Here is a 16,053-nt window from a genome sequence, read left to right as displayed (position 1 = left end):
AAAGAGGAAATTTGTTCACTACTTCCCACCAGCAGGCAGATGTCCTGCCAGTTCCTGGGAAGCAGGGCTTCGGTACATGTAGCAGTTGCATCAGAAGACAAACGCCGTAACCACGAATGTTCCTCCCTCCTCCTTTCTCCCCTGGCTTTTATTGCTGAGTATAACGCCATATAGTGTGGAATATCTCGAGGCAATTCAGGTCAGGTGTCCCATCTGTGTCCTCGCCCAGTCTCTTGCCCGTCTCCAGCCTACTGGGCTTTTGAGTGGTGGGTTGGAGAGAGAGCCTTGACGCCATGTGAGCACTGCTCAGCATTAGCCAAAACACCGGTGTTTTATCAACTCCGTTCTAGCTACAAATGCAAAGCGCAGCACTATATGTGGTGCTATGAAGAAAGTTAAGTCCATTCCAGCCAGACCCAATACATGTATTCAAAGGAGATGTGCAGTATCGTGTCTGATTTAATGCTCTGACCTGACTTTAGATACATCTTGTTTGTTCACATGTGAGCATTTGAAAAAGAAATTTGAAAAAGCATGAAGTGGGCGTTATAGCTGACATATAGCTAATGAAATATTTATTTTGAAAAATAATAAAAGTTTAAAGAAAGATGTATTTAAATTTTAATTATAAATGGGATTTAAAAGTCCTGAAGTATGATAACTGAATCATACTCCACCTCTAGCCAGTAGTTTCTGTTGATTAGGTCTCACAGTATTTTACTGCTTTCTACCTTCATAGTTGTGTGTCCGTTATTGCTTGAAAGTCAGCTGTTTATTATCTTTGTCTTCTTCTTTAAAAAACAAAATGTTGTTATACGAGGCTTAAAAGATATGTTTTTAACTACAGAATTTCATTCTGTCTTGTCTACTTCGGAGCTGGCACTTTTAGCCATTCTCACATCCTCAATTGGTTTCGGAATGCAGGGAGAATTTTTACAGTGGTTGTTCCTGGGCAGAGAGAAGGGTTTATAATTGTTCTGCAAAGCCATCCAGCAACCTTCTATTTCTTCCATTCATCAATACAGAATATCAGTTTAATTACAAATTCTCCCACATAATCAATAAGTAAACTAAGGAAATACTTGCTGTAAAATACATTGGCATTGCTCCTGAAGATTTGCCCGCATCCAGTGTAAAGATCTCAAGGTATTGTTATTAATGATACTGTTTGCTTCAGCTAGTAACATGGGTAACTTTCAGTCAGTATAAAAATATTTCTGGATCAGATTATCATTGAACAGCAGTGGTTTAAAGTGTTTTCCACAACGAGCATCAGACAAAGATAGCATATTTACTCCATAGTTTATTTAATTCTGGTTATATCTGTCCTGCTAACCATCTGTTCAACTTTGAATTTAACTTACTATTTTAATGAAATCTTATTTGCAGTTTACTCATTCTTGTAAAGGTTTCTCACTGGCAATGTTTTATCATGTAATCTTTTACACTATTTGGAAATGTCTTTTTCAACCTTATGTCTAAATAAAAGGTAAGTTTTTTCAGTTAAAATGGTATTTTCCCAAGCTGCATATTTTATCTTTAGTATTTCACTGGTTTTAGTTGCAGTTTGGGACGTGTGTAGACTTGCAAGGACATTTTATGGATGTTAGACCTTCAGTCTAATGATCTAAACCATGCCAGTCTTAAAAGATAAAAATCCATATTTTGTCATATCTCGTAGTTTAAGAATCCAATAAAGATGAGTTTAAAGTTATCCAACTACTTTTACATTTAACTGAACTGAAATCTCCGCATGATGATTCATCTGATTCGGAGATGTTCTTGCAGGTTAACCTCGGTAGGCAGCATTAGTGTGTTATCAACACTGTTTGGTCACGGATCTAAAACAGCACCATACGAACTGCTATAAAGAAAATTACCTCCATCCCAGCCAGACCCAGTGCAGATGTCTAAGATAAGTCAGATTCATTACATCTGTGAAGTGCTTATTTTTCTCCATTGACTGTAGAGAGAGATGGACTGTTCTAGGGGATCCTAGAATTGTTAGCTGAAATGGAGGCTTTTTTTGGGTCTGTAGTTAGATGAGATGAAACCCAGTATTTGTAACTGACCGAACTTAAAAATACAGCCAACACCATCAAAGTTTAGTGTCTTGGTATCAAAGATGCATGTGCATACATCCATCTCTACATTGTTTGATGACGTGCTAGTCCTTTACTTGGTAAAAAATAGGAGAATATTCTTTTTGAGGATGCAGTTCACAGTGCAATTTGTGTCTTTTCTCTATTTATGTGTCTTAAAGTCGTACTACAAGTGATAGTGCCTGAGCAGACACTTGCAGTGTGTGGTTCCGACACGTCTGTCTTCTGATAACTCATTTTCAATTTCTTAAAAGACGACTGTGTTGTAAAATGGACAGTCTGCAATAGAGTTATGTTGATTTGAGAATAAAATCCTCAAACAACTTCTGACAATTTTCCCCCTTTATTTCAATGATAATTTTATTTAAAATGCTGAGTCGTGTAAGGACAAGAAAATACAGCAGTCAGTCGAATGCAGAGCAAATTTATAGCAGCTCCAGTATTGGACTCGTTCAGATGATATCAGCCATTGGATGGTCAAGTAGTCATGATAAAGGCATTTGCTTTGTCAGCCAAGGAGTGGAAGAACAGTCTGTCTTCTTCCCTGCGTTTTCCATGTGAAATTCTCTGCCATGATTATATGCCAGCTCTTGTCAGATGACTGGCCCTGGACCCAGTTGTTCTTTATATACCATTTTCAAGTAATATAGTTAAAGAAGCAATCTCCTCGATTTGTTAATTTGTACATTGCTTGAAGTCTAGTTCTTTTCCATCTGCTCTGCAATCTGCTGCTGTTATTATATTATGAGAGAAACCAATCAAATCCTCAGACCAGCTCCTGAGTTGTCATGCCACATTTTCCTTTCATTTCTTCTCAAAGGTACCTGTGAGCATGGTAGATCGTTGTTTCTTGACAACTCCAACCGTTTCTATATCTCAGTCTGGTTTTATAGACTGCAGCAAGACTGATATACACCAGTCATCTTCAACAGATACAAAACCAAATATACATAACAGAAAGATATTTCCTGAAATTTTGCACCTGTAAGCAGCTTTAAAGAATACATTTTTCTCATATCTGAGTTTCCTAATTAATTTTGATGAAGGGATAGAGTATTGGCTATGTGTACACAGACTGTAGAACTTGGATAAGATTTTAGAACAAAACATTTGCAGAGGAAGTGTTTCAGAAGGGTCTTATTTAGGGTTCATTTGTGGCTGTATCAAATTGTAGTATCCATCTTCAGTCTGAATAAACTCCTGCTTTTTTGGGCTGAATTATTGTTTCTGCTGATAATGGTTCTTTGAAAAGCCTACTATGGCTGACATGATAATACCATTTTTGGTCTTCATAGACCCCTGTGCAGTTATTTGTGCCGTTGCATGCTGATGTTCTGGGCTGGTATATACTCTCAATTCCTTGAACAAACTGCAGTTTCAGTCTCCTTCTATCTGCACACACCCTTATAAAGCAAAGCACGTGTAAGCAGCAATATGCACTAAAATAACATTATAGAAAGCTTGGACCTATTCCTTTGTTTGAAATTGAGATTTTAACTTAGTGCTTTTCAAAGAAGGAGGCGACTCTCTTTTTTCCCTCTCACATCCCTTCCATTCTGGGCTCTGGCCTTTCTTCCTTTTCAGATATTTCGTACTTGAAATGTATTTCTGCATTTCCGTTTATCTTGTCATTTCCCTTCCATCAGCTTTGTCGGTCCAGTTTCCCAGCTGTCCTACCCTTCTTCCTTCTTTTAAGTATTTTTTAATATTCTGCTTCCCATATTGCATACGATTTTCGCTGATTTTGGCTGATTGATGGTCTCCCTGTGGCCCTTGTCAAATTCAGCATTCAGTAACTTGGCATGCCGAGGGATCCCAGCACCCACTGGTGGAATCCATGGAGCAGGCGTGAGAGCCTTTCCTGTTCATGAAGAAGCAACTGAGCAGAGATTCTCCAAGGGCCTTTGCTCCACTTATCTTAGGCTTTGCCTATATACAACAGAAAGATTCTATAGGAAAGAGAGTTTATATTTTAAGTTAACTTTTTACTCTTAGCATTTTGACTTTTTCAGTCTCTCAATGTCAAAAAAATAACATATTCTGCATAAGCAATATATGCCCGTGTGTATGGTTAACTTTTGTATTATTTATATCAATATAAAATACTTATATTTGTCTTATTTTGTGGAGGATATTTAACAAATACTAAACTATGTAATGATGTGGAGTTAAAAATGAAGTGCTGTCTTCCTTCTTCAAACTGTTCAGGGTGATTTCTAGCAGCATATACTTTATTTTATTGAACTCTAATGACAGGACAAGTTGTTTGCATAGAAGTGTTCTGTGCCAAATCCTTGGCTGCTTTAGCACTGTGTTAAATGGATGAGGTCTTGGCATAATCAAAAGAGACCATTTGAACTAGAGACCCAGGGCAGTCCATCGTAAAGCGCACTCATTCCCTAGTGCCCTTTCAAATTTTTTTCAGGCATTTAAGTAACATTAGCTTTGCTTCTGATAAAGGATTTAAGTTTAAATAAATAAGTTTAAATAAATGTAACTTAAAATAAGCAATCTTTAAGCATAAATAAGGCCTTGAACGAGCTGATCTAATGCCAGTTAGCCCTGTTTAGCTTGAGGGGTTGGACTACTTCATCCCTTGAGTTTCCTTCCAATCTCATTTTTTTTCTGTGCTTTTACCTGCTTTATTTAATTATTACTAATTGCTTATTTGATATATATGTCAATAATCTAATACTTAAGAAATCTTCATCTTATCCCCAAACTTCCCTGAAGTCCAATCTCCATTCTACTAGTTCAGCAAACATCCCACAAGCTCCCCTGCAGGTTTTACTTCCTCACTCTTCCTTTCTAGTAAATTTATACTCCTGCAAAGCAAAGTAGCAGGACTCTGCCCTGCCATCCATCCATTCAGTCTCATGTTATCACATGTTATCACCGACTGGTCTTGTTTCTGACTTACTCATTTCAAATATCACTTGTCTATATAGAGAATAATTCAAAGAAATACTGATTTCAAAAATATCCATTTAGTTGAATCACCTGTTCTACAACCTTGACACTTCTTTAATATTTTTTACAATTTTAACAATCATGATACAAAGTCTCAGATTGGTTTGGATAATTTAAAATAGTCATTACAGGACCTGCACAATTTAATTTACTCATCCTCTCACAGCTTTGCCTACATACTATGGAATTGGTTCATAAAAAACATAAGTTTGTTGTGAAACAATAATATTTAAATAGAAAACAAAAAATTGGTAAATTGATTTTGATACTATTCAGATGTCATTAAGCTTTAAATTGCCTTACTGTTGAAAGATGACTGTTTTCGTATCTGTAGTTAAACTTTTAATCCTCTGAAGGAATATCTGACCTTATTCTATATTGTAGTTTGAGGTAGAAATGCATTTTTCTGAAAGAAAATAAGCACAATAAATGCTAATCCGAAGAGATTTTGACGTGAAACATTTTTTCAGTCTTCCAAGAATTTTTGCAGATTAGAAGGATTACCTGTCTCAAACCAGCAAAAGGAATTAAAATAATGAAAATCCTTTTGATATGGAGATCTGGAAACAAAGCTGGAATGACCATAGAAACAGGTTTAAAAAACTCAAGCTAAATATTTCTAAGTATAAGTAACTAAATTTTTGAATCAAAGCACAAGATTATTTTCAGTTTGAGAACTGGCACGTTTTTTGAATTCTGTAAATATGCTCTTATTTTCAGATTTTTAATTTTTTCCCCCAAGCTATTAAAAGCATTATGTTTCTTCAAGTGGTGGCAGACTCTGCATGACCTACCATTTTATAATAATAGTAAAATGCTCCTGACCATTTTTTACTCCTGATAACTTTGAAGAAAGAGACAGAGGTACCAGCAGTGCTGGCACTACAAGCACACAAGCCAAATTGAATATCTTCATATCTTACATAAAAGGTAATGTGAATGGATTTGAAATTGTCATTTAAAGCCTGTGTGTCAGGGAAATCACCTTCTAGCCTATAAAGGATGTCTTCTCTGCTTCAGATACTCTGACATGTCACTGCAGCAGAACTCTGGAAACAAAAATGTCAAAATTAAAAGTTACCCCACTGTACTGATTGAGTGAAAAAAAAAATATCATTTTAGCCTATTTAGCAGCAATTACACTCCTCTACCACACGTTCACACACTTTGCTGCAAATTGTAAGGTAAGTCATATGTCAGTCTCCACTGCTTTATAAATGGGCATCCATATGCAGGTTGCATTCATCTGTATTTCCAATTACTTCTCGAATTCAGCTCCATCCAAAAGGTTCCAGTATTGGTCCAACATTTGCTGCAGTGAAACACCTCACCTTGCTCCAGTCTCAAACGTATAGGTTCTTGCTGTGTCTTCCAGTGTTCGGTAAAACACAGGAAGTCTCCTGGTCCATGCTGTAAGGACAGTCCTTTGGCCACTTGTCATTCAGCTGCAGAGTATCAGTGGTTCCTGAAAAGAAAGTGTTGAAAGAAGGCATGTGATCCTTGCTTCACCCAATCACTACAGTAGACCCTTGAAATTCAAACTAATATTAGTCTTTATGAAGCCTTAAAACATTATCATTGAATAAGGAAAAAAACTATTTTGTTTACGATAAATTATTAAAAAAAAGTAAACTCATGAGAAATTTTCACAAGTTTATTTTACATTGTGGGCTTACAATTTTTTTCAGACCCAGCTCAAATTCTTTTTGTGTTATGATTGCTCAGAATCTGTCAGCAGACATTCTGTACTGGCATTTCTTTGTTCCCGCAGTTCCAGTTGCTTAACTAATGACATGTTGTTTGTTTTTTTCTGGCATTTCATTATTTTAATTTCTGAAAAAAAATCTGTTTATCAATGGTTATGGGAAGTTTAATATATTAAAGAATGATGAATATGGACAGTTGTATTACCTGCTAATAATTACAAGTTTCTACTAAAATTTTCTAAAATACATTTCTGCTTTCACTTTCCCACTTGGGCTGCTACTTACAGGCAGAGTCCATTCAGTGTTTTGTACCAACTGCAAACTGTTCTAACTTCCCCTTTCTGAATAGCAGTAATATTACAGTTACTAGTTTATTCAAGATTATAATAATGCATTTAACCTTCTCTGCCATCCCTAAAGGTGAAATGGATAGAAAGTACAAAGTTTTTGCTGGAATTCACAGAAGCTTTAAATGTTATCAAGGCACTTGGTCAAAGCGGTAAAGTTCCAACTGCATCATTTAATTTTGTTTATATTCTGGCAATGATATGAGCAGGTTTGTTTTTGTTTTATTTTCAAGTGAATCATTTATTTTTTTTCTTGCAACTGCCAGTTCTGAGAGTATTGCTGCACAGCTGTCCTTATCCCTTCTTTGCTGTGCTGAAATGTCAACACTGGGAATGGATGTGTGTAAGCCATTTCCCATTCTGAAGAGTTCAGCCAGTGCAGCATCATTCAAAGCCGTTCCTACCAGTATCTTGCCAAGTTTAAAAACAAAGCAAGTACTTTTTGAAAAGCAAATGTTTTATTACTTTTCTCTCGTGCTAAATGACTAACTTAACCTTCCCATACACTTTGCCTGTTATATTCCTTAGTTTCTGTTAATGTTTTTTTCAAATTTTAGTAGCTATTTTTAAATTTTCTTGCTTGCCAAACAAATGATCTGCATTTTAAGATAAGCAAACCTATATTTAATGGAATGTGTCCTGGTTTGAGGTAAAGCAGGACCAATTTTGTTCAGTAACTTTGCTCTTAGCTAGGCCTCTTCTTACTACTGAAATGAACAGCATATTGTGCAGACAGTGTTCGCTCTCTCAGAGTGATAAGACCAATGTCTGTAGCTGATGCCCAGCCATGGTATGCAGAGGGGTTCTTGCTTATACTTATTGCTGTAAGAGCCTCGGGCAGTTAACTTTGTTATTTGCCCCGTTGGAGGGTCGTCAGTGGAAAAGCATAGTGGGGTCCCACCTGTGGGGAGGAGCAGACAGGACAGGTGACCCAAAACTGACCAACGAGGGTATTCCATCCCATCTGCCTCATGCTCAGTATAAAAGCTGAGGAATCAGAGGGTCAGCTCTTTTTCTTCAATGGCCGGTGTCTGAGGAGGTCTCTGTCTGTTCATCTGCCTTTGATCCCAATCCTGAATGCAGATCCGGAATCCAGTTCCCGTCCGTCACTGAGTCCAGCCTGGGACTGCCCCAGTGCCAGCCGGTGTCGTGATTGTCATCTTGGGAGCTTGATACGGTTTTGTATATATCTCATTATTTCTTTTTTATTTTATTATTAATATTTCATTAAAGTAGTTTAGTTCCGTCTAAACTCATAAGTCTCTTTTTCCCTCCTCTGCCTCTCTTTTTGAAGAGGGGTAGAGTGGAGCATCTGTCGGTCCCATCTGGGGTGCCCCAGGTCCCCAGTAGCCAGTTTGGCCTAAACCATGACAGAATGTTAAATGTTAAAAAAAAACCACCAAAACAACAAAGCCAGTTTACAACATTTTTCTAAATTATAGAAACTGAGCATACACTTTTCTTCAATGTACACGTGTATAATTTAGCTTGCTGTTTAGCAACTTGTTGAAAATAAGCACTCGTCATCCTGCTCAGGATGTTTATGGCAGGGGCTGAGATTGCAAACTGGTATGTCTGCAGAGTGTGTTACAGTATGATAAGACAAGATCCTCTTTAAACCCTCAAAATGGGTATGTCCAAGGCCACTTGTCCTATTTGTGTCCTTGGGCACCTGTGCTAGCATTGTGGAACATTTTACCGTAAAACTATTTTGATATCATAGGATATAGGCAAATGGAGTGAATCAAATAAGGCATATAATGTACCAGCTTGTACTACAATCTTGTGGATGAGTTGCAGAATTTTACTAGCCCATTAAAAGAGATGGTAAAAAGTGACACAGTTCTCTTAACTTGTTTGACACAGTTCTCTTAACTTGTTTGATTGTCCACTAAAGCAATTTTCGATAATTCACGTAACAGTAAATAAATATCTTAATTCTCTCCTGTACTATCAAACACGCATGTAAGAGGCAATCCTTTATTTCATTGCCTCAGTAAAAAAAAACTTACGCGGTGGTAATAGAGTTTAAGTGGAAGCATAAACAGCTACATATAAGCAGCTGCAGCGCTTGTGTCTGTGTGTGTGTGATGGGGGCTGGTAAGACTGTGCTGTGGATCTTTCCATGAGCGTTCATCTATCAGCACAATAGTATTAGAAGCGTTTCAGGCCACCTGTCCCTGACTGAGGAGTTTAACAGTTATTTGCTGCAGAAGGATGCTAGATACACTCTGCAGCCTTTGTTTTTCTTTTGTCTGACTAAACAGAATATATGTGTGGTGACACACATTTGCACAAGAATAGCAAAAATCCTGGAAAATTTGGAAAAGGTATCTCATCAGGCACCTTTTATGCTTTTTCCCAGACTATCCTGTCCATAAGAAGTGCTTTGTAGTGGAGTCTATAGGGGTTGTACAGCGTTTTCACCAGAGTACTTACATAATGATGGAGAAAGTTGCTCATCTGAGAGGGGAGAAATTCGAGTCCAATTCCTAACTCAGCCATTGGTTCTCTCTGATTTTATTTATGTCACTTAAGGTTTGATGTAAAAAAAATGTAGCTGTAGCAAAACCTTTCATTTAAACTTGCTGGAAGTATGTTTTGGCACTCACCAAAGTTTACCTTTAGCTCAGGGAGGATGCATTTCTCCCATAGTAGAGAAACACTTTTGAATTTGCAGATCCCTAAGATTTTCCCAGTAGACATGCAGACTCTCACATCCCCTGGCAGTAGCCCTGCCATTATGAATTGCCTTTTGCAAATACTTTAGAAGTAAGCTGTTGGCCTTTAGTGATGCCATACGTGAAAATCATCTAAATTAAACTCCTGCTCTGCATTGCTGTCAAATCCATTGATTAAGTAGGCAGCCTAGGAAGATTAGCATCATTAGGCAAAAATTAATGTGTGTGAATACCACCTGGTCCCTAAAGGGAAGTTCAGACTCTATTGGGCATCAAGTGCTTGAGGATTGTTGGCATAGGATCCACAAAAATGCACACAAGGAACAAGAAACTCCTACAATTTTCAGTAAAGAAGCTATATTATGGACAGAAATGTATTTTAAATCCTGTCCCAACTTGCCTGAAGCATCTTAACTAGGACTGTACTTATGATCTAATCCAAACTCCTGTCCTGACCAGGGGCAGCCATTTCCCTTCTCTAAAAGTGAATGTCTGTCCTTCATGTGAAAGATGGTATTTGTACAAGATATGGAATAGACAGCTTCTGTTACCCCTTACCTAAAGGAGACTGAATGACACATTTCTGATCCTATTGGAGAGTGCCATATACAAAAAACCTACTGTCCTAATAGGAGTTTGTCATCGTGTTTTCTTTTCTTGCTGACTGTGACAGTGAGACACAATTATTTGTTGAACCAGCGTCCCTTGGAGTAGGGATTGGATTTCATGTGTTCCCTACCTTTGAGTTATGTGCATTACATTACAGTCTTCTACATTAACAGACAGATATGTAATTGCTGCATTTTTGAATGGGCCTTATCTTCTAGGCAGGCTTGCAAAACACTTCACAGATGGAGCTCCACAGGCAAACCGAGTGGAGGAATAACCACTTTATGGATATCAATCAATATAGGATGTGAGGTAGAAGCCAAATAGCTTATTCCTGTGGAGAGTGAGAAGCTCCGGTACATGCCTTGCAGCAGAACTTTAAATGGCTTGGGAGCTTTAAAAGCCAAGTCCCCAGAGTAAGTTAGGCAGCCCTCAGGCCTGTACATTGTTGAGCAAAGGTTTTGAGAATCACAGTTCTGTTGCCCGATTTCAAAAAACATGTACAAATAAGTTACCTACGAGCCATGCTGTTACAGCATCAATCTGTCAGTCTCGGTTGTTCTGTAACCTGCCATGGATCTGTCTCGCTACGGCCAAGCCATTTTTGCATCCGAGTTTTGTTGTGTCTTGGAGCTTAGCCTGCTGAGCCTCTTGTGGCTGCTACCTCTTTGATGTCTTGTCAAGCAATATTCCTGGTTCAGGAGCCTCTTAATTCTCTCTGTTCTGGTGTCACGGAAAAAGTTTCATCTGTACCTCTGAAGTGTGCACAGGGGATGGTTAGGGACTGTATGGTTAGGGAGCTGTTGTGCTCTGTACTGTTTGTAGGTAGCTATGCATTATGCCATTCTCATTATGATGTGCCAACTTATAGGACAGCAGGTCTTGTGGTCTCTGTGCATCTTCCAGATCCCTGTGGCTCTGACTTCAGTTTCTAGCAGTAGAGGAATAGCTTTTCAGCTGAACAAAGTGCTACCTAGTGTCTCATTTGCCATTCTGTAGTCTCAGAGTGACAAATATGGATTGGGAACTGCATCTGCAGTCTTCTATGTATGTTTTCAGTTATTCTGACAGTCCTTGCCTCTGCTAAATTAAGAGTAATGGAAGCTTGTGGTGCCACATCTAAACACATACTTCTTTGCAGCCTGTGTGAACTCCCATGCTGTCACTTGCTCGCCATTGTCAAGGCCTTTCATTTTGCCAGGTGCACCAAGGAAGATGAGTTCCTTATAGATAAGCAGCTATTTAGGGGGAATCTCAGACAGTAAAAACGCCTCAGAAAAGCATGTATCAGACTGCAGAACATGTACAGACTTTTTGTCACTCAACAGAAAAGACATCTAGGCCTTCCTCCTTTTCGCAGAGCCTTAAGTGAGAACTCTTTAGGTCTTGTAGGCTCTGTACAGAACACTCCCTGGGTGCCATGTGCCAGCCCAGCACTTTAAATACTCTAGTGTAGAAAAAGCCACCTGAAGGGTAGTTAAGATGCACCAAGGTTGCTAAAATGGCATTAAAAGGCAACTAAAACCTCGAAGAACAAAGTGTTTATGTTCTCATTGCAGTCCATGGAGGGTTCAGTTCAGATGCGTCTGGGTTGTCACATGTCACAGGCCTTACCAGAGTTCCAGAGATCTTTGGATTACCATCTGGAGACGAGGTTAGGTTATGTCATGTCACAGTACCTGGAATGATTTAGTCACATGGGCTTACCTTTTGGTATTTGAACATACTGTTTTGAATCCAGCCATCCTGCAGTAACATAAGGCAAACAAATCCTTCATCCTGCATGTCTACAGTACAGTAAAGACAAAGCATGCTCTAATCTGCATTGGCTGTTCTGACTAGGGCTTCATTGAGAGTTTGGATCCTTGTCTTACAGTTAAATTTAGGTGTCTAAATTCAAGTTATATCCCAGTTTTAGATTCCTGTGATGGTCAGGAAAACACCATCTCAGCGCTGAGTTTCAGCCATGACTTTTATTCCAGTGCCTAGAACAATGTTGATAGCACCACAGTGGCTTGTACATCTTTATCCAACTTAAAATTAAATACGTTCCATTTGCTTTCAGACTGTTTGTCATTTTGGCAGCTGCTACTGTTGTTCTTCTTTGAAAAAATGCTCTGATACCTTCCTTTCTTTGAACATTTTCTCTGGGCTAACGCTACTGTTTCCCTCTGTTCTGTGTACTCTCTGCTGCTAACTCCAGAGAAGCAATCAAATACATTGGCTTGTATCTTTTTACTGATTCATTGTTATTAACTTACCTTTTGCAACAACATGTATGTAGACAGCATTTTTTGGACTCTGTTGTAGAACTATGTGTCTCAAGTCTCTTTTATCTTTTGGTTCCTCTGTTATGTTTTCCTTCTGTCAAAATTGTGGTCTACCTTCCATAAGCCCGCAAAGAGCAATTTCCCTGGCTTTGCAGCTTCCAGTTTTATTGTCAAAGGTTAATAGTGGTTTTGTCCCAAATCCCAATTGCAAATTTGTCCTTTATCTATAACATTCACTAGTATTGGTTCCTCAGCCTTTAATTATTAACTCTTATCCTGTCCATTTCTGAAGAGCTTTTTACTCCCTTACGAGCTTTAACTGCTGTGTTTTTCCACTCGGTGTTTTCTTAGTTTGTGCTATTCATGCAAGATGAATGTACCTTGCTACAGAATACAAGTACGGCAAAGCAAACAGAAGGCTTTCGACGAGCTATGGAAAATCTGGGCTAACCCAACAGCTATTAGCCCTCCTGCAAGGTGTTGACATGGGTCCTAGCCAGGAAGCAGAGTAACCAATTAATGAAAACTGCTCGAGTCACTAGCTAAAGCCAGAAAAAAGTGGGGATTTTTCCACAGTAGAATTACTTTTGGTACTGTTAAAATATATATCCTGGTAACATCATCAGGCAAGCATCTTTTTTTTTGAAAATGTCAGCTACTCTCACTTATATTTAAACTAAACCCTGTTTTTAGCAGCAAAAAATCCATATTTTAAAAAAGGCAATTTCTCTTTGTATTTTGAAATGAAAATAATACTGCAGAGAGCATAAAAGACACAGAATGTAATGCTAATAGTTAATAGAACAGCTAATAAAATAGCAGTGTATTTCATTACTATTTCTAATAAGATAATGACAGCGCTAAAAATATTTTCCCCGTTCCATAAAAAGTTGTGGCTGTATTTTAATCAGTAAATGCACTTAAAATATGCACAGATTATGTTTTTGAGGGTTTCTTTACAATATGCTATTTTAACTCTAACTGAAGGTCTGTCAATTTGCGTGTTTAATTTAGGCATTAATTGCTTATAGACTACGATGCACAATTTCTGCTAGACTTCTTGCACGCTTTCATGTTTCAAATTACAAAAAGGACTGTAAGGATGATTTGGTGCATTTGAGGCCTTTCTGTATGTTTCTATGTATTTGTCTGGTTTGATATCTCTTCTACTTGTTAATACCTACATGTAGCAATCAGTGACCTCTCAGCCTTTTTGGATAACCCATCTTGTATACCTCAGCCTGCCATGGGTAGCTGTGGCAGGCCCACTATATGCAACAGTGCTATAGGAGTAAGAGTTACTCAACTGGCCTGTTTTTCAGGAGCGTTGTGCAAGTGTTCATTTAGTTTCTGTACACCTGTAATCATGTATAATGCATATGAGAATGTATAATGCATATAAGAAATGGGAATAAAAGTGGTGAGAACTGTGAGGTTTTGTATGTGTTTGACACTGATGAAAAAGATAAAGGTAGAGGTTGCTTTTGGGGGGCCAGTCCTTACAACTGACATTCATGGCGTGCCTTTTTTGTTAATGAGACACCTGCTTAGGGAACGCAGATAATTTTTTGCCTTCATAGATGCTACAAGAACAGCCTCCCCAAGATGAAGGAAAAAAAAAAGGAATTCCAAATGATTCCTAGTTACAAAGAGGCCGTGAGAATGTATCTGGAAGGGGTTTGCTTGCTGGTTCTCACAGTCTTCCCTAGGTATCTGCTGTTGCCTTCTCTTGGAGACAGGGCATTGGAACAGGGAGACTCTGGGCTGACCCAGCGTAGCTGGTTTTGTGTTCTTACATCCTAATTCACAACATGATGAGTTTAGAATATTGATGATCTTATTAACTACATGGAAACTAATTAAAGTAGTTGGGGAAAAATGTTTATTTTTAATTCCAGCAGAAAATCTGAGCCAGCCAGAGATTTTAACAAATGGATGGTATTTTAGTTAGTGACATACTAGCTGAAAGGTCACAAAATGTGTATAATGAAAAGAGCCATTAGGGTTTGCCATTTTACATGTGTCATGAAACTATTAAATGACATTAATATTTCTACTCTAGAACATATTAACTTGTATCTAAGAAATGATACAGTGCTGTGCATGGATTTGTGCTAGCAAGATCCTCTATCCCAATCAAATACTTAGATAATACTTAGATTTTAATAGGACCGCCCCAGAAAGTGGGATCAGCTTGCACTGATCCAGTTGAAGGGATATGGTCTGCTAGCTACCAGACATTACAACATTTGGTATATAATAATGGTAAGACTTGAATAATGGATAACGCAATGTTCAGGGAAGTTGTTACATGCAACTGGGTCATTTGTGCGCACCCTTAGATAGGTATAACATTCTATAAGGAGTGTTTACAGGTATCCTGAAAACACAGATATCACTTCGGAAGTTAGAATGTAATTGCTATCATTATTTAATGTGTTAGCTCCTGAGGAGAACAATCTCCTTAACACTGTAAAAGTCTTTCAGCAAAGGATATAAGTATATTTAAAGCTATGATTTTTTCATAAAGGTTTTATTACAGCACAAGTAACTTTACCTTCTTAATTGTCCTTATAGCATCTTGATGAACGTGCAAGTAGAGGTCAAATTATTGTATGAGGTTTTAAATCCTATCTGTTGCATTATTTAAGCAGAATGGAAATGCTTCTTTTGGATTTAAGCAAAATATATCTATGAAAATACATTGTATAAATCAAGAAACTGCGACTTTTCACTGAAATTCTGCAAGGCTTGCTTGCACTGTTGCGTTAAAAAAACCATGTGGTTGTATAAATGGTAGAGTAAAAAGTCGAGTGGCTCAATTATCTTTTTAAAGAGAATTTAAAGATTTTCATTTTTCTTCATCAAGATTTTGCAAAGTTACTGATTCCGAGAATGTTGCAATTCCATTGATACAAAGGAAGAGGTAAAAAGTGTAAAATAGTTTATATTTCCAGAAGCCTTACATAATCCTAAAGCCTTTGCCTATCATTATTTTAGCACCTTCAAAAGAGATGTGGGCTGTAAAATCAGATTCGCATTTCCATTTCTAATTGGAATTGGCCCATCCTGGTTCAGTACTATGTCAAGACTCAGATTTAGCAGAAAAAGTGATTATGAAAGAAATGGGAAATCTTTCACAGCTAATCATACATTTCGTCACTAAAGGAAGCTCTTTATAACTGCATTAGGCAAACGTGTATAGCTTACAGTCTGTGTTCTTGTTTCCACAGTGCATACATTATAACAGACTTCATGGGCATCAGGAATGAAAATTTTATGAAGGTAGCTGCAGTTGGGACTTGGATGGGAGATTTTGTCACAGCATGGATGGTAAGAAACGTAATATTACATTTGAAAAGAAAAGA

At 37.8% G+C, this 16,053-nt stretch overlaps 1 protein-coding gene across 1 annotated transcript in view; it reads left to right on the top strand.

Annotated features, from left to right (window-relative positions):
* TMEM117 (transmembrane protein 117) overlaps nt 1-16,053 on the top strand; it is a 212,923-nt gene that overhangs the window by 78,613 nt on the left and 118,257 nt on the right. The window contains exon 3 of the mRNA XM_009880846.1: nt 15,919-16,018. Within this exon, the coding sequence (XP_009879148.1) occupies nt 15,919-16,018 (100 nt within the window). The remainder of the gene's footprint in view (nt 1-15,918; nt 16,019-16,053) is intronic.

This window comes from Charadrius vociferus, unplaced genomic scaffold, assembly GCF_000708025.1.
Source record: "Charadrius vociferus isolate BGI_N301 unplaced genomic scaffold, ASM70802v2 scaffold52, whole genome shotgun sequence".
NCBI lineage: Eukaryota > Metazoa > Chordata > Aves > Charadriiformes > Charadriidae > Charadrius > Charadrius vociferus.
The sequence above is the reverse complement of the archived record's forward strand: the minus strand, read 5'-3'. Positions and strand labels throughout refer to the sequence as shown.